Source organism: Somniosus microcephalus, chromosome 23, assembly GCF_052327205.1.
Source record: "Somniosus microcephalus isolate GS21.2 chromosome 23, FLI_Smic_1.0, whole genome shotgun sequence".
NCBI lineage: Eukaryota > Metazoa > Chordata > Chondrichthyes > Squaliformes > Somniosidae > Somniosus > Somniosus microcephalus.
Window position 1 is genome coordinate 52,952,624 of NC_141009.1, and position 26,047 is coordinate 52,978,670.

The window sequence follows — 26,047 nt, forward strand, 5'->3', positions numbered from 1 at the left end:
CCCCCCACACCCATCACCCCACCTACAGTCCCCCCACACCCATCACCCCTCCTACAGTCCCCCCACATCCATCTCCACTCCTACAGTCCCCCACACGCCCATCACCCCTCCTACACCCCCCCCCGCACAACCATCACCCTTCCTACAGTCCCCCCACACCCATCTCCACTCCTACAGTCCCCCCACACCCATCACCCCTCCTACAGTCCCCCCACACCCATCACCCCTCCTACAGTCCCCCCACACCCATCACCCCTCCGACACTACCCCCACACCCATCACCCCTCCTACACTCCCCCAACACCCATCACCCCTCCTACACTACCCCCACACCCATCACCCCCTCCTACACTACCCCCACACCCATCACCCCTCCTACACTACCCCCACACCCATCACCCCTCCTACACTCCCCCCACACCCATCACCCCTCCTACAGTCCCCCCACACCCATCACCCCTCCTACAGTCCCCCACACACCCATCACCCCTCCTACACTCCCCCACACACCCATCACCCCATCTACACTCCCCCACACACCCATCACCCCATCTACACTCCCCCGACAACCATCACCCCTCCTACACTCTCCCCACACCCATCACCCCTCCTACACACTCCCCCCACACCCATCACCCCTCCTACACTCCCCCCACACCCATCACCCCCCTACACTCCCCCCACACCCATCACCCCTCCTACACTCCCCCCACACCCATCACCCCTCCTACACTCCCCCCACACCCATCACCCCTCCTACACTCCCCCACCCCATCACCACCCCTACCCACTCCCCCCACACCCATCACCCCATCTACACTCCCCCCACACCCATCACCCCTCCTACACTCCCCCCACACCCATCACCCCTCCTACACTCCCCGCACACCCATCACCCCTCCTACACTCCCCGCACACCCATCACCCCTCCTACACTCCCCCCACACCCATCACCCCTCCTACACTCCCCCCACACCCATCACCGCTCCTACACTCCCCCCACACCCATCACCCCTCCTACACTCCCCCCACACCCATCACCCCTTGTTCTGGACCGATGGACATTTTTACATGCAATAGCACCCTCTGGTGGCAGTTATTGTGTTAACAGTTTGTAAGCTGGAAAGGTCATCTGTTCCTTCCTGTGTGAGGTCATTTGACCTTTGTTCCTTTCTTCCTGTGAGAGGTCATTTGACCTTCTTACCTTTCTTCCTGTTGACCCCAGGAAGCAGTTTTGCCAGGAAGAACCTGACTTGAGTAATGGAGAATTTGCTATGAGAAGTTCCACTTACAATCTAATGTAATCTGACTTCATATGTTAGGCCAAACGCAATATCTGTGAGTAGCTTTAGTTCTTAGCATAATAGCAATGTTGTCAGAGTAATATTTTGATAATACTATGTTTATAAAAGGTTAATATTTAATAGTTACAGAAGTTAGTTCAAATGTTAGTTAGTTATACAATTAGTCTATTCTACTGTTGTAAATATGTTTGTATCTTGTGTAATATCGAATGTGTAGTACTCAGTTTATGTACAAAACATACTTTGTCTTTGTTTACAGTTTCACAAATTCGTTCAAGTGAAAGCTTCAAACAGCAACCGCTTCACGAAGAATTATTATGAATGAGTGTTTAACTTGCTGGATAGCTAGATAGGAGCACGTCTAGCGCAGCCAGTACACCCCTCCTAAACACTCCCCCCACACCCATCACCCCTCCTAAACACTCCCCCCACACCCATCACCCCTCCTAAACACTCCCCCCACACCCATCACCCCTCCTAAACACTCCCCCCACACCCATCACCCCTCCTAAACACTCCCCCCACACCCATCACCCCTCCTACACTCCCCCCACACCCATCACCCCTCCTACACTCCCCCCACACCCATCACCCCTCCTACACTCCCCCCACACCCATCACCCCTCCTACACTCCCCCCACACCCATCACCCCTCCTACACTCCCCCCACACCCATCACCCCTCCTACACTCCCCCCACACCCATCACCCCTCCTACACTCCCCCCACACCCATCACCCCTCCTACACTCCCCCCACACCCATCACCCCTCCTACACTCCCCCCACACCCTACACTCCCCCCACACCCATCACCCCTCCTACACTCCCCCCACACCCATCACCCCTCCTACACTCCCCCCACACCCATCACCCCTCCTACACTCCCCCCACACCCATCACCCCTCCTACACTCCCCCCACACCCATCACCGTGTGGGGGGAGTGTAGGGGGGTGATGGGTGTGGGGGGAGTGTAGGGGGGTGATGGGTGTGGGGGGAGTGTAGGATGGGGGATGAGTGCGAGTCAGCAGAGAGTGCTGAGAGTTTGGGTAAGTGTGAGAGTTCTTTAATTGTTATTTCTCGTTAAATCATTCTTGATAAGATTACTTAAGCAGTTTAAGTAAAGGGGAAAAGTTAAATATTTGGGATTCTGTTGGTTTAAGAGTAAAACAAGGTAACACTGCAGTAGGAGTAAATTGGCACAGCAGGCAGTAGAAACCAGTTCTCTAACCAATCAGCAGGGGTGACTCATTTGGCTGTAAACAAACAAACAGTATAAAAAGACCAGTGCTAGTGCGTGCAAGCGCTGAGTGCGAGTCAGCAGAGAGTGCTGTGAGTTTGGGTAAGTGTGAGTTAGGGTAAGTGGGGTGTTAGGTGCTCTTTTCAAACTTTAACTCTGTGGGTTGTAGTAAATAAGGCCTTTCTGGTGCAGAGTGACTGTTGGTAAACCATTTAACTGGTGTAATTAGAGGGATTGATTTAATTTAAATCCAATTAATTAAAGGGGATACTAGCATCTATAATCGGGCAGAGGGTGTCCATAACTAACAATAAAAAATTTAATTAATTACATAGAATGGAGCAGGTGATGTGTTACTGTTGCGAGATGTGGGAGCCGGTGGACCCCATTGAGGCTCACGGTGATGACATCTGTGACAAGTGTCTGCTGCTACAGGAACTCCAGCTGCATGTTGATGAGCTGGAGTCTGAGCTTCAGACACTGCGACACATCAGGGAGGGGTTGAAGTACCTGGACTCTGTGTTTCAGGAGGTGGTCACACCTATGAAGTTAATTAATTCAGATGTAGCCCATGGTCAGGGACAGGACGGTGTGACTACGAGTGAGGCAGGTATGGGGATCCAGGAGGTAGTGTTGGAGGAGCCACAGCCCTTGCTCTTGTCCAACAGGTTCGAGGTTCTTACTCCCTGTGGGGACAGGAGCAGGGACTGCAGGGAGGATGAGCAACCTGGCCACAGCACCGTGGAACGGGGGGCCATTCAAGAGGGGGGAGTAAATAGAAATGTTGTAGTGGTAGGGGATAGTATTATTAGGGGGCTAGATAGAGTTCTCTGCAGCCGAGAGCGAGAGGGTTAAGGACATCTCCTCTGGGCTGGAAAGAAACTTGCAGTGGGAGGGGGTGGATCCAGTTGTCGTGATCCATGTTGGTACAAACGACGTAGATAGGACTAGGAAGCCGGTTCTGTTAAAGGAGTATGAGCAGCTAGGGGTTAAATTAAAAAACAGAACTTCAAGGGTAATAATCTTTGGATTATTACCTGAGCCACGAGTGAATTTGGCTAGGACAAATAAAATTAGAGCGTTAAATGCGTGGCTCAAAGACTGGTGTGGGAGAAATGGGTTTTGCTTCCTGGGACACTGGCACTAGTACTGGGGCAGGAGGGAGCTGTTCCGTTGGGACGGGCTTCACTTGGCCAGTGCTGGGACGAGAGACCTGGCAAATTATATAACTAGGGCTGTAGAGAGGGCTTTAAACTAACTAGTGGGGGGGAGGTTCTTAGAGAGCAAATAATAAAAATGACAACAGAGGAGGTCATAGACTTAGGTAGCAGTGGGGAAATTAAAAACCAGAGCGTGTCAGGAAGGGGCAGAAGGTATGGAGTAAAAGGTAAAGTAATAAAAAGGGCAAAAGCAGGAACTAAGTGTCACAAAACATCTTTGAAAGTTCTCTATCTGAATGCACGTAGCATTCGTAACAAAATAGACGAGTTAATGGCACAAGTAACTACATATGGGTATGATCTTGTGGCCATTACAGAAACATGGCTGCAGGGTGACAATGCCTGGGAATTATACATACCAGGTTATTTAACGATCAGGAAGGACAGGCAGGAAGGAAGGGGAGGTGGGGTGGCTATGTTAATAAAGGAAGGAATCACTGTAATACAGAGAAATGATATTGGGTCAAAAGATCAGGATAATGAAACAGTTTGGGTGGAGATAAGGAATAATAAGGGGAAAAAAACACTAGTGGGCATAGTCTATAGGCCTCCGAACAGTTGCAACTCTGTTGGACGGAGTATCAATCAGGAAATAGTTGAGGCTTGTAATAAGGGAACATCTATAATTATGGGGGATTTTAACTCTCATATAAATTGGGCAGGGCTGCCTTGAGGATGAGTTCATTGAGTGTATTAGGGATGGGTTTCTTGAGCAGTATGTAACTGAACCGACCAGGGGGCAAGCAACCTTAGATCTGGTCCTGTGTAACGAGACAGGATTAATTAAAAATGTCCTAGTAAAGGATCCCCTTGGAATGAGTGACCATAACATGGTTGAATTCCATATTCAATTGGAGGGTGAGAAGGTTGGATCTCAAACAAGCGTGCTAAGCTTGAATAAAGGAGACTATGAAGGTATGAGAGCGGAATTGCGTAGAGTGGATTGGGAAAATAGATTAAAGGGTAAGACGATACATGATCAGTGGTGTACATTTAAGGAGTTATTTTACAACTTCCAAAAAATATATATTCCACTGAGAAGAAAAGGGTGTAAAAGAAAAGACAGCCATCCGTGGCTAAGTAAAGAAATTAAGGATAGTATTCGACTAAAAACAAGGGCATATAAGGTAGCCAAATCTAGTGGGAGGATAGAGAATTGGGAAAACTTTAAAAGACAGCAAAAAATAACAAAAAGATTAATTAAGAAAGGGAAGATAGATTATGAAAGTAAATTAGCAAAAAATATAAAAACAGATAGTAAGAGTTTTTATAGTTATATAAAAAGAAAAAGGGTGGCTAAAGTAAATGTTGGTCCCTTAGAGGATGAGACCGGGAAATTAATGGTGGGAAATATGGAGATGGCAAAAACACAATGAATATTTTGTATCAGTCTTTACAGTAGAGAATATCCCAACACTGGACAAACAGGGGGCTATGGGGGGGAGGAGCTAAACACGATCAAAATCACTAAGGAAGTGGTACTCGGTAAAATAATGGGACTCAAGGCGGATAAATCACCTGGACCTGATGGCTTACATCCTAGGGTCTTGAGGCAAGTGGCGGTAGGGATTGTGGATGCATTGGTAATAATTTTCCAAAACTCCCTGGACTCAGCAAAGGTCCCGGCAGACTGGAAAACTGCTAATGTAACACCCTTATTTAAAAAGGGCAGTAGACAGAAGGCTGGAAACTATAGACCGGTTAGCCTAACATCTGTGGTAGGTAAAATTTTGGAGTCCATTATTAAGGAGACAGTAACAGGACATTTGGATAAACATAATTTAATAGGACAAAGTCAGCATGGTTTTATGAAGGGGAAGTCATGTTTGACAAATTTGCTGGAGTTCTTTGAGGAAGTAACATATAGGGTGGATAAAGGGGAACCAGTGGACGTAGTGTATTTAGACTTCCAAAAGACATTTGGCAAGGTGCCACACAAAAGATTATTGCTTAAGATAAAAAATCACGGGATTGGGGGTAATATTCTGGCATGGATAGAGGATTGGCTATCTAACAGAAGGCAGAGAGTTGGGATAAATGGTTCATTCTCAGACTGGCAATCAGTAACTAGTGGTGTTCTGCAGGGGTCAGTGCTGGGTCCCCAACTCTTTACAATCTATATTAACGATTTGGAGGAGGGGACCGAGTGTAACATATCAAAGTTTGCAGATGATACTAAGATGGGAGGGAAAGTAGTGAGTGAGGAGGACATAAAAAACCTGCAAGGGGACATAGACAGGCTAAGTAAGTGGGCAGAGATTTGGCAGATGGAATACAATACTGGAAAGTGTGAGGTTATGCACTTTGGCAGGAAAAATCGTAGAGCAAGTTATTATCTTAATGGCAAGAAACTGGAAAGTACTGAAGTACAAAGGGATCTGGGGGTCCTGGTGCATGAAACTCAAAAGGTTAGTATGCAGGTGCAGCAAGCGATTAAGAAGGCCAATGGAATGTTGGCTTTCATTGCTAGGGGGATAGAATATAAAAATAGGGAGGTATTGCTTCAGTTGTACAAGGTATTGCTGAGACCGCACCTGGAATACTGCATACAGTTTTGGTGTCCATACTTAAGAAAAGACATACTTGCTCTTGAGTCAGTACAAAGAAGGTTCACTCGGTTAATCCCGGGGATGAGGGGATGGACATATGAGGAGAGGTTGAGTAGATTGGGACTCTACTCATTGGAGTTCAGAAGAATGAGAGGCGATCTTATTGAAACATATAAGATTGTGAAGGGGTTGGATCGGGTGGATGCGGGTAGGATGTTCCCGATGATGGGTGAAACTAGAACTAGGGGGCATAGTCTTAGAATAAGGGGCTGCTCTTTCAAAACTGAGATGAGGAGGAACTACTTCACTCAGAGGGTGGTAGGTCCATGGAATATGCTGCCCCAAAAAGCTGTAGAAGCTACATCATTACATAAATTTAAAACAGAAATAGACAGTTTCCTAGAAGTAAAGGGAATTAAGGGTTACGGGGAGCGGGCAGGAATTTGGACATGAGTCTAGGTTCGGATCAGTCATGGCTCTGTGGGTAGCGGAGCAGGCCCAGGGGCCGTGTAGCCTGATCCTGCTCCTATTTCGTGTGTCTAATTCTGTTAGATTCAGGAGATGGTTCTGTGATAGTAGATTGGCGGTTAGGATCAGATCAGCCATGATCTTATTGAATGGCGGAGCAGGCTCGAGGGGCCGATTGGCCTACTCCTGCTCCTATTTCTTATGTTCTTATGTTCCCCTCCTACACACTCCCCCCACATCCATCACCCCCCCTACACTCCCCCGACACCCATCACCCCTCCTACACTCCCCCCACACCCATCACCCCTCCTACACTCCCCCCACGCCCATCACCCCTCCTACAGTCCCCCCACGCCCATCACCCCTCCTACACTCCCCCCACGCCCATCACCCCTCCTACAGTCCCCCCACACCCATCACCCCATCTACACTCCCCCCACACCCATCACCCCTCCTACACTCCCCCCACACCCATCACCCCTCCTACAGTCCCCCCACACCCATCACCCCATCTATACTCCCCCCACACCCATCACCCCTCCTACACTCCCCCCACACCCATCACCCCTCCTACACTCCCCCCACACCCATCACCCCTCCTACACTCCCCCCACACCCATCACCCCTCCTACACTCCCCCCACATCCATCACCCCTCCTACACTCCCCCACACACATCACCCCTCCTACACTCCCCCACACCCATCACCCCTCCTACAGTCCCACACACATCCATCACCCCTCCTACAGTCCCACACACACCCATCACCCCTCCTACAGTCCCACACACACCCATCACCCCTCCTACAGTCCCCCACACACCCATCACCCCTCCTACAGTCCCCCACACCCATCACCCCTCCTACACTCCCCCACACACATCACCCCTCCTACACTCCCCCCACACCCATCACCCCTCCTACACTCCCCCCACACCCATCACCCCTCCTACACACTCTCCACATCCATTACCCATCCTGCACAGAGTCCTGTGCACGTGACACTCCCACTCTTACCCATCTCCATTAGCTCCCTATGGCTCAGAGAATCTACCAAGATCCTTGCTCTCTTTTCAAATTGCTCCACAGACTCACTGCACCCTATCTGGGAAATCTCCAGCCATAGGGCCCAGTTTCACACTCCATTCCTTCACCCCAGAGTACTGCTCGCCCCCACCTCACTACTCGAACTTTTGAGGCCGAACGTTCAACCACAATTCATTTCTTCCTGCTTTCCAAAGATTTCTTAAAGCTCATCTTTTCAATCATGCATGCAGTCTCGAGCTTCAAACGGTGCTACTGCCCGCTCGCCATGCACTTCTCCCTCCATCAAGTGTTCCGACAGATCCTCTTTATATGTTAAATTAAATAAATACAAGTGATCAGGTCTGCAGGAAGAAATTACTAAAAAGAATATCAAACTCACACTTTGCATTCTGATGCAATGGAGGGGGGGGAAGGATCAAATTAAGGTTACAGATTTGAGATGAATTAAAAATCAATAAACCCGCAGTATGATTTATCCACAGGGTTAAGCCTCCAGTCATCAGGAAACCGCTTGACACACAAAAAGTGGTTGATGTACGGCTCTGTAACTCGTGCAAGTGACTTGTTGCATTAAATGATTTGTTATTGCTCAGATTCCAGCATTTTTACAGCCTGCCAAGGCCATTTATGCAAACTGCAGTCATCAGGCAGCAACGGCTCTGCACAGGGGGAAGGGGGGAATTTCACACAAGCCGTGACCTGTCAAGTCACTTGCTCTATCAACAACCAATTTATATTGCAGGAAACTTTCGATTAACCGGCCCCTAAATAACCAGAAATGTCGGTTAACCAGCAAAATTCAGGAGTAGGTTCAGGTAACTTTTATTACTTGCCTTGCTCCATGTGTTGCTGTGCAAGGGTGTGGCTGCAGCTGTTGCTAAGCTACAGAGACGCTTGCAACTTCTGGCCATTGTTTTGAACCTGTAGGTTTGTTGCTTTATACGGAGCTCTCAGCTCCGTGTCTTTTACTATAGCGTTCGGTTATCCGGAATTTTTGATGAACCGGCACCACGTCGGTCCCATCCGTGCCGGATAAAAGAAAGTTTCCTGTAGTCCCTCGATATAGTGATCCGCAGGATCTTATAATTATTATAGGTCGTCATAGCTTTCTCTTTTCAGAGAAATAATATAATCCATCATGGCTTCTATACAACGCCCAAAGACAGCCTCGGATCGGATCTGCTGTAGTATTCAGTTTGTAACTTGAATCCTAGAAAGCAAATGTTGGTTTTTAACACACACAAGTCTGACCGTTGAATCGTCCTTCCATTACTTTACCTCCATCTCTCCAACAAGTGCCTCTGGATCATAGCCATCTGTGGAGTTACTAGACCCTGCTAGGCCAAGAGCCTGGGCCAACAGTTGGACAAGTGTCTGTCTGTGTGTCGCTTTTTCTGGGTCACTCAGTGCCTTATGAATCAATCCTCCTTCTAGCTTCCTCCAGCCTCCCAGAAGATGCTCCTGCAACACAAATCTTTGTCTCAATAAATTCATCATAAATCTCTCGAGTCCCATTTCCCCACCCTACATATTGCCAACATTTTGGAAACTAGGAAAAAAAAACTTGACAAACTACAGGAAAATGAAAGTTATTCATTATTCTATTTCCTGGATAGCAACACAAGGTAATGATAGCAATACAGATAATGAACATATGTACCTTTTGGACGGGGGGTATGTTATCTATGCTGTGCGGGGTATGTTATTGGGGGATTGGAGTAGATGGCTCAACTTGAAGAACTACACCAGCACAAACACGATGGGCCAAATGGTCACCTTCTTTGCTGCCCAATGCCACCCAAGATCAGGCACAGGTTAAATACAAGGCAACACTCTCTCTGCTCTACTCAAACAGTGAGTCTTAGGATCATAGGAACAGGAGTAGGCCACTTAGCCCCTCGAGCCTGCTCCGCCATTCAATGAGATCATGGCTGATCTGTGACCTAGCTCCATATACCCGCCTTTGGCCCATATCCCTTAATACGTTTGATTAACAAAAATCTATCAATCTCAGATTTAAAATTAACAATTGACCGAGCATGAATTGCCATTTGCGGAAAAGAGTTCCAAACTTCCACCACCTTTTGCGTGTAGAAGCGTTTCCTAACTTCACTGCTGAAAGGCCTGGCTTTAATTTTTAGACCATGCCCCCTAGTCCTAGAATCCCCAACCAGCGGAAATAGTTTCTCTCGATCTACCCTATCAGTTCCATTAATATCTTGAAAACTTGGATCAAGTCACCCCTTAACCTTCGAAATTACAGGGAATACAACCCTAATTTGTGTAATCTCGCCTCGTAATTTAATCTTTGGAGTCCACGTATTATTCTGGTAAACCTACGCTGCACTCCCTCCAAGGCCAATATATCCTTCCTAAGGTGTGGTGCCCAGAACTGCTCACAGTGCTCCAGGTGTGGTCTAACCAGGGTTTTGTATAGCTGCAGCATAACTTCTACCCCTTGTATTCTAGTCCTCTAGATATAAAGGCCAGCACCCATTAGCCTTTTTGATTATTTTCTGTACCTGTTCATGACATTTTAATGATCTATGTACCTGGACCCCCAAGTCTCTTTGGACTCCACTGTTTCTAGCTTTTCACCAATTGGAAAGTACTCTGTTGTATCCTTTTTAGGTCCAGCGTGGATAACCACACATTTGCCTGCAGTGAAATCCATTTGTCACAGTTGTGCCGTCATATAATCTATTAATATTTCTTCATAATTTTATGCTTCCATCTACACTGCTTAAAAAGCGTCCTATCTTTGTGTCATCTGCAAACGTGGATATGTGGCTTTCTATCCCATCATCTAAATCATTAATAAATACGGTGAATAGTTGAGGCCCCAAAACAGATCCTTGCGGGACACCACTAGTCACATCCTGCCAATTAGAGTATCTAAACAGTATCCCTACTGCCTGTCTCCTGCCGCTCAGCCAATTTCCTAACCAGGTCAATAATTATCCTTCAATTCCATGAGCTTCAACTTTAGCTAACACCCTCTTATGAGGGACTTTATCAAATGCGCTGTGGGAGTCCATATAAATAACATCCACAATTCCCCTGTCCACAATTTAGTCAACTCTTCAAAAAATTCAATCTGGTTTGTCAGGCATGCCCTACCCTTTACAAATCCATGCTGGCTCTCTCTGATCAGCTGAAAATTTTTCGTGAATTTTTCTAATTTCCCACACCGAACACGCCTGTGCCCTGTCTGAGTAAGATCGTCATTCAGCATTAATTTATGCCAAATTACTACATAGTTCTGATATGAAAAATTCTACAAAGACATGGGGGGGACAATTGAGTTGCGCTCCCTTTGGGGCGCTAACTTTGCCAGGGCGCTACTTCTAGCACCCCGAAAAAATTAGCGCCCCCGCAGCTGAAATTCATCGGTAGCGCCCCAAGATGGAAGCGGGGTGCTACTGGAAGCACCCCGCCGCCCTTTTGGGGCGCTGCAAGGGAATATCGCGGCACATCGCGCCACGGTACTGCAGGCCTTCCTCCACTTCTTAAAGGGGAGGGGCCTTGCGCAGCGCGACCCGGGGCCCAGCTGAGCCACCAGGGAGCGGAGTGCCAGCAAAAGAGCCCAGCACTCAAGAGAAGCACTACGCCCGGGGGGGGGGCAGTTCAGGAGGCCGGGGACGACAACGGGGGCAGGTGCTGGCAGGCGGCCAGCAACGAAAATGGCCACCCGACACCTTGCCTTTAATTAGGGCCGCCCCAACAGCAGGTAGGCCCCCCGACCCTGTCGGACATAGCGTCCGGCGGTAAGTCAGGGGCGCTACCGAAGATCACGTGCAGGGCGCTGCACACGGCGATGACGTCATCGCCGTGTGCAGGGCGCTGCACACGGCGATGACGTCATCGCCGTGTGCAGGGCGCTGCACACGGCGATGACGTCATCGCCGGTGGCGCAGCGCCGCGGGGCACAAACGGTTACCACCGCTGCTAACCTCCCTAATGGGAGGCGCAAAGCAACCGAATTTTTCCCCCATGAACTTTCCCAGAGAACACAATCCCCCTCCAAAATAAAGCATGTAAATATCTGTTCATAGTTCCCAGTATATTTATCATTTAGGAGGAAAGTAAGAAGGGAAAGAGGCCAGACTCTGGATATGGTTTCCATCCTGCTCTATTATTCCTGTGCAATTCAGTTCTGAAACCTGACAACACTGTGAATACAACATGCAGCAGAATGCCAACAAGAGGCGATTATATTGAGAATAAAACCAGTGAATTGTGAATGGCAGAAAAATTCCTCAGGAAATCATTAATATACAAGTTGCTGGTCTATTGTTTGCCTGCCATGTTTAAGTAACATTAATTCCTCATTTGTCAGTCAAGCTTCATCTGCAATAGTGACGCTAATTAAACAAAAATCAATAAACGCTGGTTTCTTGGTGACTGTTCTGTTCACTAGATTCAAACCAGAGATTTAAAAACTGAGGCAGAAAGAACACATTTGGAGTTACATTCCACAAAAGTCCTGTCGCACAGGTTACAATCGGCAGCATCTCAGGCAAAACACTGACGTTGAACTTCGGCAAAATAATTTTGGAGTGTGTACAAGAAAGGGATCAAGGGATATGGGGAGAAAGCAGGGACAGGGTACTGAATTTCAATGATCAGCCATGATCTCATTAAATGGCAGAACAGGCTCGAGGGGCCGAATGGCCTACTCCTGCTCCTATCTGCTATGTTTATATGTTTCTATGACAAGACAAAAAGATGAAGAGAGGAAGAAAGATAGCAGCTATACCATCATGTACACCCAGATATATTTCACATAAAGTTAAATAATGGATACATTACAAATAAGGTGAAAGCAAAATGCTGCGGATGCTGGAAATCTGAAATAAAGACTAAATTGCTGTAAACACTCAGCAGGTCAGGCAGCACCTGTGGAAAGAGAGATGTTACAGCTGAACAGCTTTTAAGCAAATACACAGCCAGTGAATGTACCGATAGGAGATCCCCACCTCAAGCACCAGCCCACACTTCTTCCACTCCCACTGCTTCAGGTGCCCCCTTCTCCATGGCTTAAAAGCTGTTCATCTCTAACATCTTCCAGTTCTGATGAAAGGTCATCGAACTGAAACGTTAACTCTGTTTCTCAGAATACAAATAATACAAGTCACCTGTTGTCAAATGGGTGTTAAGTTTGAAAATGAGATTAACTCACTTGGCATCTTTAGGGCAATGATATTCATAATAAGGTTGGGGGAGACACCCGAGGCCCACCTCTCCTTCACTGGACTGCAGCTGACCCGCTTCTCCACATCTTTGGACTCCAAACACGGCCTGCCTGACTACAGGATGTCTCTATAGCTGGGACTCTGCCGGTTCTACCTCCGGCTGTCCAACAAGAGACAGCTGGGAAATGCTATTAGAAGATAGGGCAGTTCCTGCGTGCAGGGATCAAAGGACAGGGCTCTATCAAAACTACAGCGTAAATTTTACACCGATCTGCTGCAAATAGAGAGCCTTGCACGATGCAAAAGTGATTCGGAGAATTGGGATTAGAGTTTTATACCCACATCTCTAATCCACGCTCGTACCAGCTGGCAGGGCCTCTCAAAATTTACCCTCATAAGAACACAAGGGGTTTAATAGAAGGCAGTGACACCACGAGTCCCGGCCTGAATGGAGATTTTTGGGTAATTCTCCCATCAATCACACACTGCTGCAAGTGACTGGAATTGATTTTCAGAGAATCATAGAATGATAACAGCACAGAAGGAAGCCATTCGGCCCATTGAGCCCATGCTGGCTTTTACACACATGATTTGCATTGTGCAACGACTTTGTTGGCTGTAAAATAGACCGTTTGCTGCAAGTCCTGCTCCGCATCCAACTCATTGGCTGACAGTGGCGTTAGTACTCACTCCGTTAATAGAATGACCAATCTGTATTTTATCCTCTCTTCCTCTGGGGAAGTGCTTGGTACCTGGTTGGCACATTTCAAACCAGGAGCTCGCTCCTGTGCAAAACCAGTGGGCACAGGCCCCTGCATCATCGTTCTATGGTGCAGCCTTCCCAACAACAATAACTTGTATTTATGTAGCGCCTTTAACGTAGTAAAACGTCCCAAGGCGCTTCACAGGAGTATTATAAAAGACAAAAATTTGACGCCGATCCACATAAGGAGATATTAGGGCAGGTGACCAAAAGTTTGGTCAAAGAGGTAGGTCTTAAGGAGCCTCTTAAAGGAGTAAAGAGAGGTAGAGAGGCGGAGGGGTTCAGGGAGGGAGTTCCAGAGCTTAGGGCCTGGGCAGCTGAAGGCACGGCCACCAATGGTTGAGCGATTATAATCAGGGATGCTCAAGAGGGCAGAATTAGTGGAGCACAGATATCTCAGGGGGTTGTGGGTCTGAAGGAGATTACAGAGATAGGGAGGGGCGAGGCCATGGAGGGATCTGAAAACAAGGGTGAGAATTTTGAAATCGAGGCGCTGCTTAACCGGGAGCCAATGTAGGCCAGCGAGCATGGGTGAATGGGGCTTGGTGCGAGTTAGGACACGGGCAGCTGAGTTTTGGATGACCAAGTTTACGTAGGGTAGAATGTGGGAGGCCGGCCAGAAGTGCATTGGAATAGTCAAGTCTAGAAGTAACAAAGGAATGGATGAGAGTTTCAGCAGCAGATGAGCTGAGGCAAGGGCGGAGGCGGGTGATGTTACGGAGGTGGAAATAGGCGTTCTTAGTTCTGCTGCAGCTATGTGGTCGGAAGCTCATTTCAGGGTCAAATATGACAGCAAGGTTGAGAACAGTGTGGTTCAGCCTCAGACAGATGTTAGGGAGAGGGATGGAGTCATTGGCTAGGGAACGGAGTTTGTGACGGGGACCGAAAACAATGGTTTCGGTCAATATTTAATTGGAGAAAATTTCTGCTCATCCAGTACTGGATGTCAGACAAGCAGTCTGACAATTTAGAGACTGTGGCGGGGTCGAGAGAAGAGGTAGTGAGGTAGAGCTGGGTGTCGTCAGCGTACATGTGGAAACTGACACTGTGTTTTCGGATGATGTCGCCAAGGGGCAGCACTAGATGAGAAATAGGAGGGGGCCAAGGATAGATCCTTGGGGGACCCCAGAGTTCATGATGCGGGAGTGAGAAGAGAAGCCATTGTAAGCGATTTGCTGGCTACAATTAGATAGATAAGAATGGAACCAGGCAAGTGCAGTCCCACCCAGCTGGACGACGGTGGAGAGGCGTTGGCAAAGGATGGAGTGGTCAACCATGTCAAAGGCTGCAGACAGGTCAAGAAGGATGAGGAGGGATCATTTGTGACTTTGATGAGAGCCATTTCGGTACTTTGGCAAGGGCGGAAACCTGATTTGAGGGATTCAAACATGGAGTTGCGGGAAAGATGTGCACCGATTTGGAAGGCGACAACACGTTCAAGACTCAGGAGAGGAAAGGGAGGTTGGAGATGGGGCGGTAGTTTGCAAGGACGGAGGGGTCAAGGTTTTTTTTTTTTTTTTGAGGAGGGGTGATGATGGCAGATTCAAAAGGAGAGGGGGACAGTACCTGAGGAGAGCGAACCATTAACAATGTCAGCTAACATTGGAGCCAGAAAAGGAAGTTGGGTGGTCAGCAGTTTGGTGGGAATAGGATCGAGGGAGCAGGAAGTGGGTCCCATGGACAAGATGAGCGCGGAGAGGTCAAGAGGGGAGATCGGAGAGAAACTGGAGAAAGATGTGAGTTCAGGGCTAGGGCAGGGAGGAACCTTAGAGGAAGTTTGGCCCGGTGGGCTAGGGGAAGAAAGGGAAGTGGCAGAGGCAGCTGAACGGATGGTCTCAATCTTAGAGACAAAGAAGTCCATGAGCTCCTCACACTTGTTGTTGGGGGATGAGTGTGGAGGAGATGGGGGGAAGAGGGGTTTAAGAAGACGGTTAGCAGCCAGGGGTTATCTTTGCATTCCAGAATGATCCTGGAATACTGAGCAGTTTTGGCAGACAAGAGTAGGACCCGAGGGTGATCCGTGAGCAAGACATTACTTAGGATTGTAGCACTGGTCAAAAAGTTTGAATTACCACCTTAAATAAAAACAAACCTGGCTCATTTCAAACAGATGTACTTCAGAGTGCTGCATTATCCTCGTAATCAATTATTTTCTTATTTCAGGGAAAAAAACTTTGCAGTTGTCCAACATAAAATCAATAATCTGAAAGCAAAGTATCTTTTTCTTCTCCAATAAAGCAATAGACTTCCACCAACAATTCTGAACAAATATATTGAACGCACAACAACAAATAATTTTTCATTAATATTAAAACATGCCTCCCCATAAAGAATGACAGAGTTCCTTACGTCTGTGTGTATCAATAACTGACTGCAGCTGCCTGCTAATTCCTAGCTCCAGCCCAGGAGAACTCATCGTGAAACCAGTGGCCATCTTTCTCTTGTTTTAAATCCATGACAAATTCACATTGAAACAAACCGCGACATCCAAGAATGAGGGACACGTGCCACGTTTCTGCGTGAATTCTGTGATCATCAAGCCTAAGGGATGTTGGGGCTGGGACTTAAAAGTGTTTTTAATTTCAAGCATTCAGCATCAAGTATTCCCAAATCACGTGCAGTAATTAGATGCAGAGTAAAGTTTTCTCAATGCTCGGTTTGCCACCCTCCAGGATTGTCCTGGAGTCTTCAGGAATTGTAGATTGATCTCCAGGACACCTCTACGGACAACCCAGGAGGAAAAGCAAAGGGCCATTAAAAGCAATTATGTTTTTATTTTTATTTTCTTTGAACACTTTTGTTTATTAGTTATAACTCGGCTGTTTGACCGAGTGGGACGGTCAGAGGCAGGAGGCTGTGCGATGAAACCTCCAGGGATACATCCAACCGCAGCTGGCAACCCTACTCTATGCTACCCCTTCAAGCACTCCCAGCACAGGTACAGTGGAGTTCGATGCAGCATAAAACTGTCTCTATGCTAACCCTTCAAGCACTCCCAGCACAGCTACAGTGGAGTTCGATGCAAAGTAAAGCTAACTCAACTCTGCCCCAACAATTGTGCCTCAGACTCCAGCTCAGGAGAACATCCACTGCAGTGCAGTTTAGAATTTTTCCATTTCCCAAACCAGTCGTCCGTTGATATTGTCCATTCAGTGCCAAATTAGGAGGTTGCTTTTGCTGTGGGCCCATAACCACTCAGAATTGGACCGAGACTGTCCAAGCTCAGATCATGTGGGATCCTTACAAGCGGCAGACAGGAGCAGGTTGTCCCCACCCATCTGGACTCAAATCCAGAAAGGCCCATGACGAAATTACAGCACCACTCAATGTTCCTATCCCTCCCATTTTTTTATGAAGGGATATTCATTCATTAATATAACTATTGGAAGAACTGGCAATACTCCCATTCCACCAGTCTCAGTATGCCAATTAAAAATTATGGGGAGGATATCTTGACACTGGCTATTTTGGGCACAGTGGAATTTTGATCCCCATTAACTGCCTCTTCCAAATGTTAGCTTTTCTTACTTCAGTACCAAACACAGGCTTCTTAAAATAATTCCTGCAATTTTCCCTCTGTTCCCAGCAAAAATAAATTCAGACTTACTAAAGGGCAAATGGCTCATTTCTTGTTAAGCTGATTTATTTTCATGTTATATTAACTTACCACTGGCCGTAAATTAGAAATGAGCAGTGACATGTCACGCTTAAGTGCTTGGGTGTCAAGACTCTCAACAGCCACGCGTTGGACTGCCTCGCCACTGCAAATATAAATTAATGATCAACTTGAAGTGGAAAATTAACTGCTGCTGCCCCGCTTGTGCCGCCATTTTCAGTGTGGACAAGCCAAGCAGCTCAATGCTACCACAGCCGGCTCCATTTCACATTAGTATTAAGCCACCTTAAACCGGACCCTGAAGTGCTGAATGGTGATAATTGGTGGCTGAAGGGTTGGGATTTGAGCCAGTTGAATGTTGCAGTTAAACGACACAGCATGACAGCCTAGTTTCGGTTGAAACTAGTTGAAACCACAAATGGAACAGATGGTCAGAAACTGAACGACAAAAGTGATTAAGCATGTGGAGATATGAGAAGCTGCAATAACAAGGTTAACATTTGCACAACAATCGGGTTACAAAGTAACAACTGTCACGCGGATGTATGTAGGGTATATTTGATTAACCTTTGAGCCATGTCCAATCACGAGTCACTGAGTCAGATCGGCCGAAGCCACGATGAAGCAAGAATGGGCCCTGCGATCCAGATAACTGGACAAACTTAGATAAAAGACAGAACTGAAAGAAGGGGCTTAGCTAACGATGTAAAGTTATAATTAGGTTGTTTTTGAAGGAATATAATTGAGCCGGATTGGCCAAGGAATAAGTAATGTAATAATGGCTATCGGTGTGCTCCAGTCTTGTACTGTATATAAGCTTGTGAATTTTGTTGATCGGAGAGAAGGTGCTCGCACAGACCGCGGGGTCTGAGACGCTTCTCCCAGAGCTCTGTTTTCAATAAACTGCACCTTTTACTTTACCACAGATTAGATGTGAATTTATTTTCACCCAACAGTGGCCAAAGTGGAAGATGGCCAAAACAGGTTCACAAAGGGCAGGTCTTGTCAATCGAATTTAGCGGTTTTCTTTGAGGGTGTGACAAGGGAGGTTGATAAAGGTAAGGCAGTAGATGTGGTGTACTTGGTTTCAGTAAGGCCTTTGATACAGTGGCCCCGCGATTAAAGCGGAGGCGGGGAGGGAGCGGGGATGCTGTTTTGCGGTCGGAAGAATGGGTTTCCCTCACGTCTTGCCGAATTTAACGGCAGGACCTGATTAACATTTTTTTGTCTCCATTTCCACAGGCCACATCTGGGGAGCGGAGAGGGAGAGATTGTAGGCCAGGGGCCGTGGATTGATCGGAAGGATCGGAGACATTGGGGGTCCGGAGACCGGGGGGGGGCAGTTGGAGGGAGAACAGAACAGTGGAACAGTCGGGTTGGTGGGAGATTGTAGAGGGGTTCGATTGCGGGTGAGGGGTGGGTAGCGGAAGCAGGTAAGCTGGATCTAGCAGATAAGTGAAAAGGCACTAACCTGCTTGATCCAGCAGTCCTTGCCTCCATTTAGCTGCCAGATGAAATTTAAAATGGAGATAAAATCTGAGGCACGCAGCCTTATTATAATATTTAAATGACCAACCCGCCTCCTGGGAATGGATTGGTTGCCCGTCCCACCTCCATTAAAACCGGAAGTGGGCAGGTTGGAGGTGAACTGGGGTCGGGTTTGAGATTTTTAACATTTTTACTGACCGAAGTCCACCCATTTTGGGGGGTTAAAATTCCCACCAGTGTCTCTGAATATAACGAAAGTAATTAATGAAAATATTTTACAATGGATATATAATTGGTTGACCGCTGGAACCCAGAGGATGGCAGTACAGGGACTGTCATCAGCCTGGGCGGCTGTTACCAGTAGGGTCTCACAGGGGTCTGTTTTGGGACCTCTCTTGTTTAAACCACAAACTCCGACCTCTAGCCATCGACTCCATCCCTCTCCCTGGCCACTATCTGAGGGTAAAACATGGCGTTCTATTTGACCTTGAGCCGAACTTCCGACCACATATCCTCTCCATCACCAAGATCGCCAACTTCCACCTCCCTAACATCGCCCATCTCCGCCCCTGCCTCAGCTCATCTGCTGCTAAAACCCTCATCCATGCATTTGTTACCTCCAGACTCGACTATTCCAATGCTCTCCTGGCCGGCCTCCCATTTTCCACCCTCCATAAACTTGAGCTCATCCAAAACTCTGCTGCCCGTGTCCTAACTCGCACCAAGTCCCGTTCACCCATCACCCCAGTGCTCGCTGACCTACATTGGCTCCCTGGCCGGCAACGCCTAGTTTTAAAAATTCTCATCCTTGTTTTCAAATCCCCCCACTGCCTCACCCCTCCGTATCTCTGTAACCTCCTCCAGCCCTACAATGCTCCGAGATCTCTGAGCTTCTCACATTCTCGCATCCCTGATTTACATGGCTTCACCATTGGTGGCCATGCCTTCAGCTGCCACGGCCCTAAGCTCTGGAATTCCCTCCCTAAGCCCCTCTACCTCATTTAGGACACTCCTTAAAACCCAACACTTTGACCAAGCCTGTCCTAATATCTCCTTATATAACTTGGTGTCAAATTTTGTTTGATAATGCTCCTGTGATGCATCTTGGGATGTTTTACTACGTTAAAGGTGCTATATAAATGAAATTTGTCATAATATCATCATAAATTATCTGGGGCTAGGAGTCACAAGCACAGTGGTTAAGTTTCCAGATGATATAGAGCTAATGAAGGTGGTAGACTACAAAGCTGAACAGGATAATCTACAGGGGTATTTGAATATACTTGGGAATCGGGCAGACAGGTGGCAGATGAAATTCAATGTAGAGAAAAGCAAAGTGCTTTACATGAGGACAAAAAATCCAGGAAGGGACTATTACTTAAATAATGTGAAAGATAATAATGTGCATGGAAAATAAAAGAGATCTGGGGGTCCTGATTGACAATAAATTGAAGCTATCGCAACAATGCTCGGTGGCAGTGAGTAAAGCTAATCAGATGTTAGGATGTATTAAAAGGTCAATATTGAGCTGAAATAGTGAGGTAATCCTGCCACTTTATAAATCATTGGCGTGACCACACTTAGAATACTGTGTACAATTCCAGACTCCGCAGAACAAAAAGGATATTGCAGTTAATGAAAAGGTACAGAAGTGAGCAACCAGAATGATTGAGAGGATGGCGGGATTGGATTATGACAAGTGATTAGGTAAACTGGGCATGTTCTCACTGGAAAAAAGGTTTGAGAGGCCGCTTTAGGATACTAAAGGGACTAAATAATGTAAACCATGACGAGCTGTTTAATTTTGCCCATCCTTGAAAATGTTCATTTGGGAGTATCCTGCATCATTTTGTATCTGAGTAAATGCCTCCATAATGTTAACCATAGAAACAGGGACCAGCATTAATTATAATTTGAAGCTGTAATTACAAATAATTGGATGGCACGCTAAAGAATACCACGGTTTGTTTAGCGTTTAATTCATTCATTCCAATAGGCTAAACATGAGCCAATTCTACAAGAAGTGTGGAACAGATGAGTTGTCAAACAAAATTACACGGGGCTTCAACCAGTTTGACATGAGTTTGTGTGTCAATGTTTAGTATGGAGAAGCTTTGGGGGGGGCGGAAGGGCCCAAAACAAACGCTTTAAATTACGATAGGGCTGAGAGGGTAAATAGTGGAAAATTCTCTCTGTTCGCTAACAAAAAGGGCTGCTGACTCATGCTGGGATTTGGGTTCATGGAATAACAACAGAAAACGCTGGAGAAACTCAGCAGGCCGGGCAACATCCGTGGAGAGGGAAACAGAGTCAACGTTTCAGGTCGAAGACCCTTCGTCAGGACTGAGGGAAAAAAAGCAGCTTTTTTTTCCTCAGTCCTGACGAAGGGTCTTCGACCTGAAACGTTGGGGTCGATTTTCATTCAGCAGTCAGGAAGGAGGAGGGACTACAACTTTCGGGTTTTAGTCCCGCCTATATCGAGATGCGGCCAATCCACGCGATTTTCCCTTGATTGACCTTGTTGAGCCGGCCCAGCAGGCCAATTAAGGGCCACCCAGCAACAGGTGACGCCACAGACTGAAATTTCATCTGTCAAGAGGTTTTGACAGATGAAATATCAATGTTTCACAGCTGTTTGAAGCTGTCAAACAGTGGCAGTCTGACTTCTAACCTGAGTCTTTCTACACAGACTCAGTTAGAACTCTCACCGGCAATGAAAGCTAAAGGCTGTCACTTTTGACAGCTCGCAGCCATTTTGCTTTCAGTGCCGGCTGAGTGATGGACTCCTGAAACCTAGAGGAAGAAAGGCTGTTAAGGTAAGTACAGGTAATTTAAACTTCTTTACACACTTTAGACACACCAAACACACTTACCTTTGCACTGATGCACCCGTCACTCACCTGAACACCAACATCGCGACCCCTCCAAGTCCTTCAACCCGACAGCCCGCTTGCTCCAACCTGGCGTGGTTTGGAGCCGTCGGGAATCCCACACGACACCCTTCAAAATAGGGATTAGGCTAAAAACTGCCTGTTAACTACCTGTTAACAGGCAGTTAATTGGCACTAATCCCTTCCCGCCTCGGGTCGGCGGGTCCCTGTGCGGGGCGGGTACCCACCTCCTCTGAAACTTACATGGAGGCGGGTTTTGGGCAGGATGGTGTCGGGACCCCTGAATTTGGGATTTTAGCCCCCCCACACGCCTAAAAGCCCACCTCACGGCACACTGAAAATCTACCCCGTTGACTCTGTTTCTCTCTCCACGGATGTTGCCTGGCCTGCTGAGTTTCTCTAGCGTTTTCTGTTGTTATTTCGGATTTCCAGCATCCGCAGTATTTTGCTATCATATTTGGGTTCATGGATGCTGGTTCATTGGTTCCTTGCCTAGTTCACCAAAAGATTATTTCACCAAGCGTGGAGTGGGACCTCACAGCAAGACTGGGCTCGTCATCCCTCCTGGCATCCGGACGCACTTTCCAACACGGAGCAAGAACGCTGGGGGTAATAAGGTTACCTGTAGCAACCCAACCGTCACCTCAGCTGAGATCAACCAATTCAGCACAGATCAAAGATCAAACCTCCTGTTCCGTATGGCTCGCTACCACACTGGCCGATGGACTTTGCCCACTATTGTTCAATCAGGTTCGCTCGCATCTTGTGCAAAAACGAAGAAAGCCCACAGCTTCAAGCCGCACCTCTTGAGAGTCTAGAGGCAGCTCACTTAAGTCATCCCCTTCCCTGACAATATTATGTACAAGCCACGGGGCCAAGAACCACTGCAACAACAATATACCCTTCTTCTAAAGGAACCTGCCAGAGGTGGCAATTAGAATGGAATCAGGTTCATTCTAGCCGGCAGTTTTCAGCATAATGACTGACCATCTGTAGACTGTAAAAGCTGCAGAAAAGCTACAGCATGTCCAAGTCACAGTTGACAGCAGGAAGGGGTACGAACTGTCCAAATCACTTACAAAATCAAAAGTGTTCAAAATAAATACTAGCTTCCTTTATTAATTTTTTTAATCCATTTTCATGGATTTTTAGTTACATCCTAAAAAAGGTTTTATTTGCGACTAATCCCTTTATTTGAATTGATTTGGCTAATTAGAGTCTTATGGTGTAAAGGAGCCAAATTAAAATGGTAGGAGGGGTTATATCATTATTATAGCTATAATTCAGCTGCTTCATCCGGTGAGGCTCAGTACTGCAGCATTGCTTCACCTGACAGTAGACCTGTAACAGTGCCAGTGCTGTGGAATCTGCCGTCGTTTACATTTCAGGGAAGGTCCCGCAACGCTGGAGGGAACAAGCCACTGCTCTGTAAGTGATTGGGACAGTTAGAACAGCTTCCTGCTGTCAACTGTGGCTGAACAGGCTGCAGCTTTTCCAGTCTACAGATGGTCAATCGTTACCCTGGAAACTGCTGGCTAGGATGAACCTGATTCCATTCTAATCGCCACCTCTGGCAGGTTCATTGGAAGGAGGGTGCAGTTGTTTAAAAGCCAGCCGGGTTTGTTGGTGCTGGAGGAGCATCAATATGGGCCGGTGATCAGGAACAGGCGTTCTTGGACTGCGCGGGCTGGCTGAGCCCTCAGACAGAAAAGAAATGACTGCTGAAGGCAATTCTTAAGTTGCCGGCCCTTGTACTCCTGGCTTTCATCCAAACCTCTGCTGCCCGTATCCTAACTCGCAGCAAGTCCCGTTCACCCATCACTTCTGTGCTTGCTGACCTACCACACTGGCTTCCAGTCCACCGATGCATCCTTGTGTTAAAATCCCATAACCTCATCCCTCCCTATCTCTGTAACCTCCTCCAGCCCTACAACCAATGTTCCCTGCTGAGTATTTCCAGCATTTTCTGTTTTTATTTCAGATTTCCAGCATCTGCAGTATTTTGCTATTGTTTTAGTGTTTAATTCACAGCCACTTCTCTTCCAGGAATGCCAACCTTGAAGATGTACTGCTCTTCTCTCCGATGCGATTTCCAATTGTCTCTTTTACCTTGTTCATCTTCATTGTTTTCTGTTTCCCTTCTCTTGTTTGATCAAGTAGTTACCAAAACTCGCTTTTACAGCCACATCTCTTTCCTCAGCAACTGTCTCCGGCTCCAACTTATTCCACGTGGATTCCAACTGAAATTCCACCCTTCATGTTTTGGATCCACCCAGGATCACAGATATCTCCAAGATATTCAGCGTCCCTCGAACCACTGCTCTCGCCACATCCTGAGATCCACGCTCAATGTCATCACATGCACGCTCTCTGCCATCACATACACGCTCTCGACCTCTCTCTTCAGCAGCACCGGCGCACTCTATCTCAAAGCTGTCCTGGTCCGCAGTTCCATTTCAACCTTCGCCTCATCCGGCGCTTTAACAAAAATCTTTTTTTCTTCCTTTCAGGTGTCAAGGATTGCAAGTTTCAACAACTCTTGGGCACCTACTCACCTCTGGAACCTTCTTCCCCTTCACTTTCCTCTGACCCCATCCCTCCTTCTAATCTCACCCCCAGCCGTGTTTTCACTATGCCCTCTGACCCCGAATGATCAGTCCTCAGCAAAGGCCTGAGCTTCATTCCCTTACGTCCCCACCTCGATGAATTTCGAGTTCGGCACAATGCTGAGCTCTTTTTCCGTCGCCTTCGTCTCCGTGTCCACTTTTTTGACCAGGAGTCTTCCCCCCTGCACAGCTGACCCTTTCTCTCATTTTCAGAATTTTCATTCTACCTGGACCCCTCCCTCTGGCCTCTTACCCTCTCTAGATCTTTTCATTGCGAACTGTCGGCATGACACTGGCGGTCTCAATTTCTCTGCTGCCCTCACTCACTCCAACCTACCTCCCTCTGAATGTGCAGCACTCCATTCTCTCAGATCCAACCCCGACATTGTCATTAAACCTGCTGACAAGGGTGGTGCTGTTGTTGTTTGGCAAACCGACCTCTACCTTGCGGAAGCTAAACGCCAACAGCTCCTCCTACCTCTGCCTGGACCATGACCCCACTACCGAACATCAAGCCATCCTTTCCAAGACTGTCACTGAATTCATCTCCTCTGAAAATCTTACGTCCATGGCCACCAACCTCATAGTTCCCCAACCCCGCACAGCCCGCTTCTACCTCCTTCCCAAGATCCACAAACAGGACTGCCCTGGTAGACCCATCGTTTCAGCCTGTTCTTGCCCCATGGAACTTATCTCTTCCTATCTCGACTCTATTTTTTCTCCCCTTGTCCAGTCTCTTCCCACCTACATTCGCGACTCTTCCAACGCCCTCCACCACTAAGTTTCCAGTTTCCTGGCCCCAACCGTCTCCATTTCACTATGGACATCCAATCCCTCTACACCTCCATCCCCTACCAGGATGGCCTGAGGGCACTCCGCTTCTTCCTTGACCAGAGGCCCAACGAGTTCCCATCCACCACCACCCTCCTCTGCCTGGCTGAACTTGTTCTCACATTGAACAACTTCTCCTTTGACTCCACTCACTTCCTCCAAATTAAAGGTGCTGCTATGGGAACCCACATGGGTCCTACCTATGCCTGCCTTTTTGTGGGATATGTGGAACATTCTTTGTTGCAGTTCTACTCAGGTCCCCTCCCTCACCTCTTTTTCCAGTACATTGATGACTGTATCGGTGTTTCCTGTTCTCGCCCTGAACTAGAAAATTTCATTCACTTTGCTTCCAATTTCCACCCTTCCCTTACCTTCACATAGTCCATCTCCAACTCTTCCCTTCCCTTCCTCGACTTCTCTGTCTCCATTTCTGGGGATAAGCTATCGACAAACATCCACTATAAGCCCACTGACTCCCACAGCTACCTGGATTACACTTCGTCTCACCCCACTACCTGCAAGGATACTATTCCATTCTCCCAGTTTCCGTCACATCTGTTCTGACGATGTCACCTTCCATACCATGTCTTCCTTTTTCCTCAACCGAGGATTCCCCTCTACCGTGGTTGACACGGCCCTCGACCGTGTTAGTTCCATTTCCTGCACTTCTGCTCTCACCCCTTCCCCTCCCTCCCAGAACCACGATAGGGTTTCCTTTGTCCTCACCTTTCACCCCACCAGCCTCCACATTCAACGGATAATCCTCCGCCATTTCCACCACTTCCAGCATTATCCCACCACCAAACACATCTTCCCCTCCCCTTTCAGCATTC

General features: G+C 47.5%; 1 protein-coding gene across 1 annotated transcript in view; it reads right to left on the reverse strand.

Moving 5' to 3' along the window:
• abca2 (ATP-binding cassette, sub-family A (ABC1), member 2) overlaps positions 1 to 26,047 on the reverse strand; it is a 603,170-nt gene that overhangs the window by 270,962 nt on the left and 306,161 nt on the right. The window contains exon 7 of the mRNA XM_085965847.1: positions 9,103 to 9,285. Coding sequence (XP_085821973.1) covers positions 9,103 to 9,285 — 183 coding nt within the window. The remainder of the gene's footprint in view (positions 1 to 9,102; positions 9,286 to 26,047) is intronic.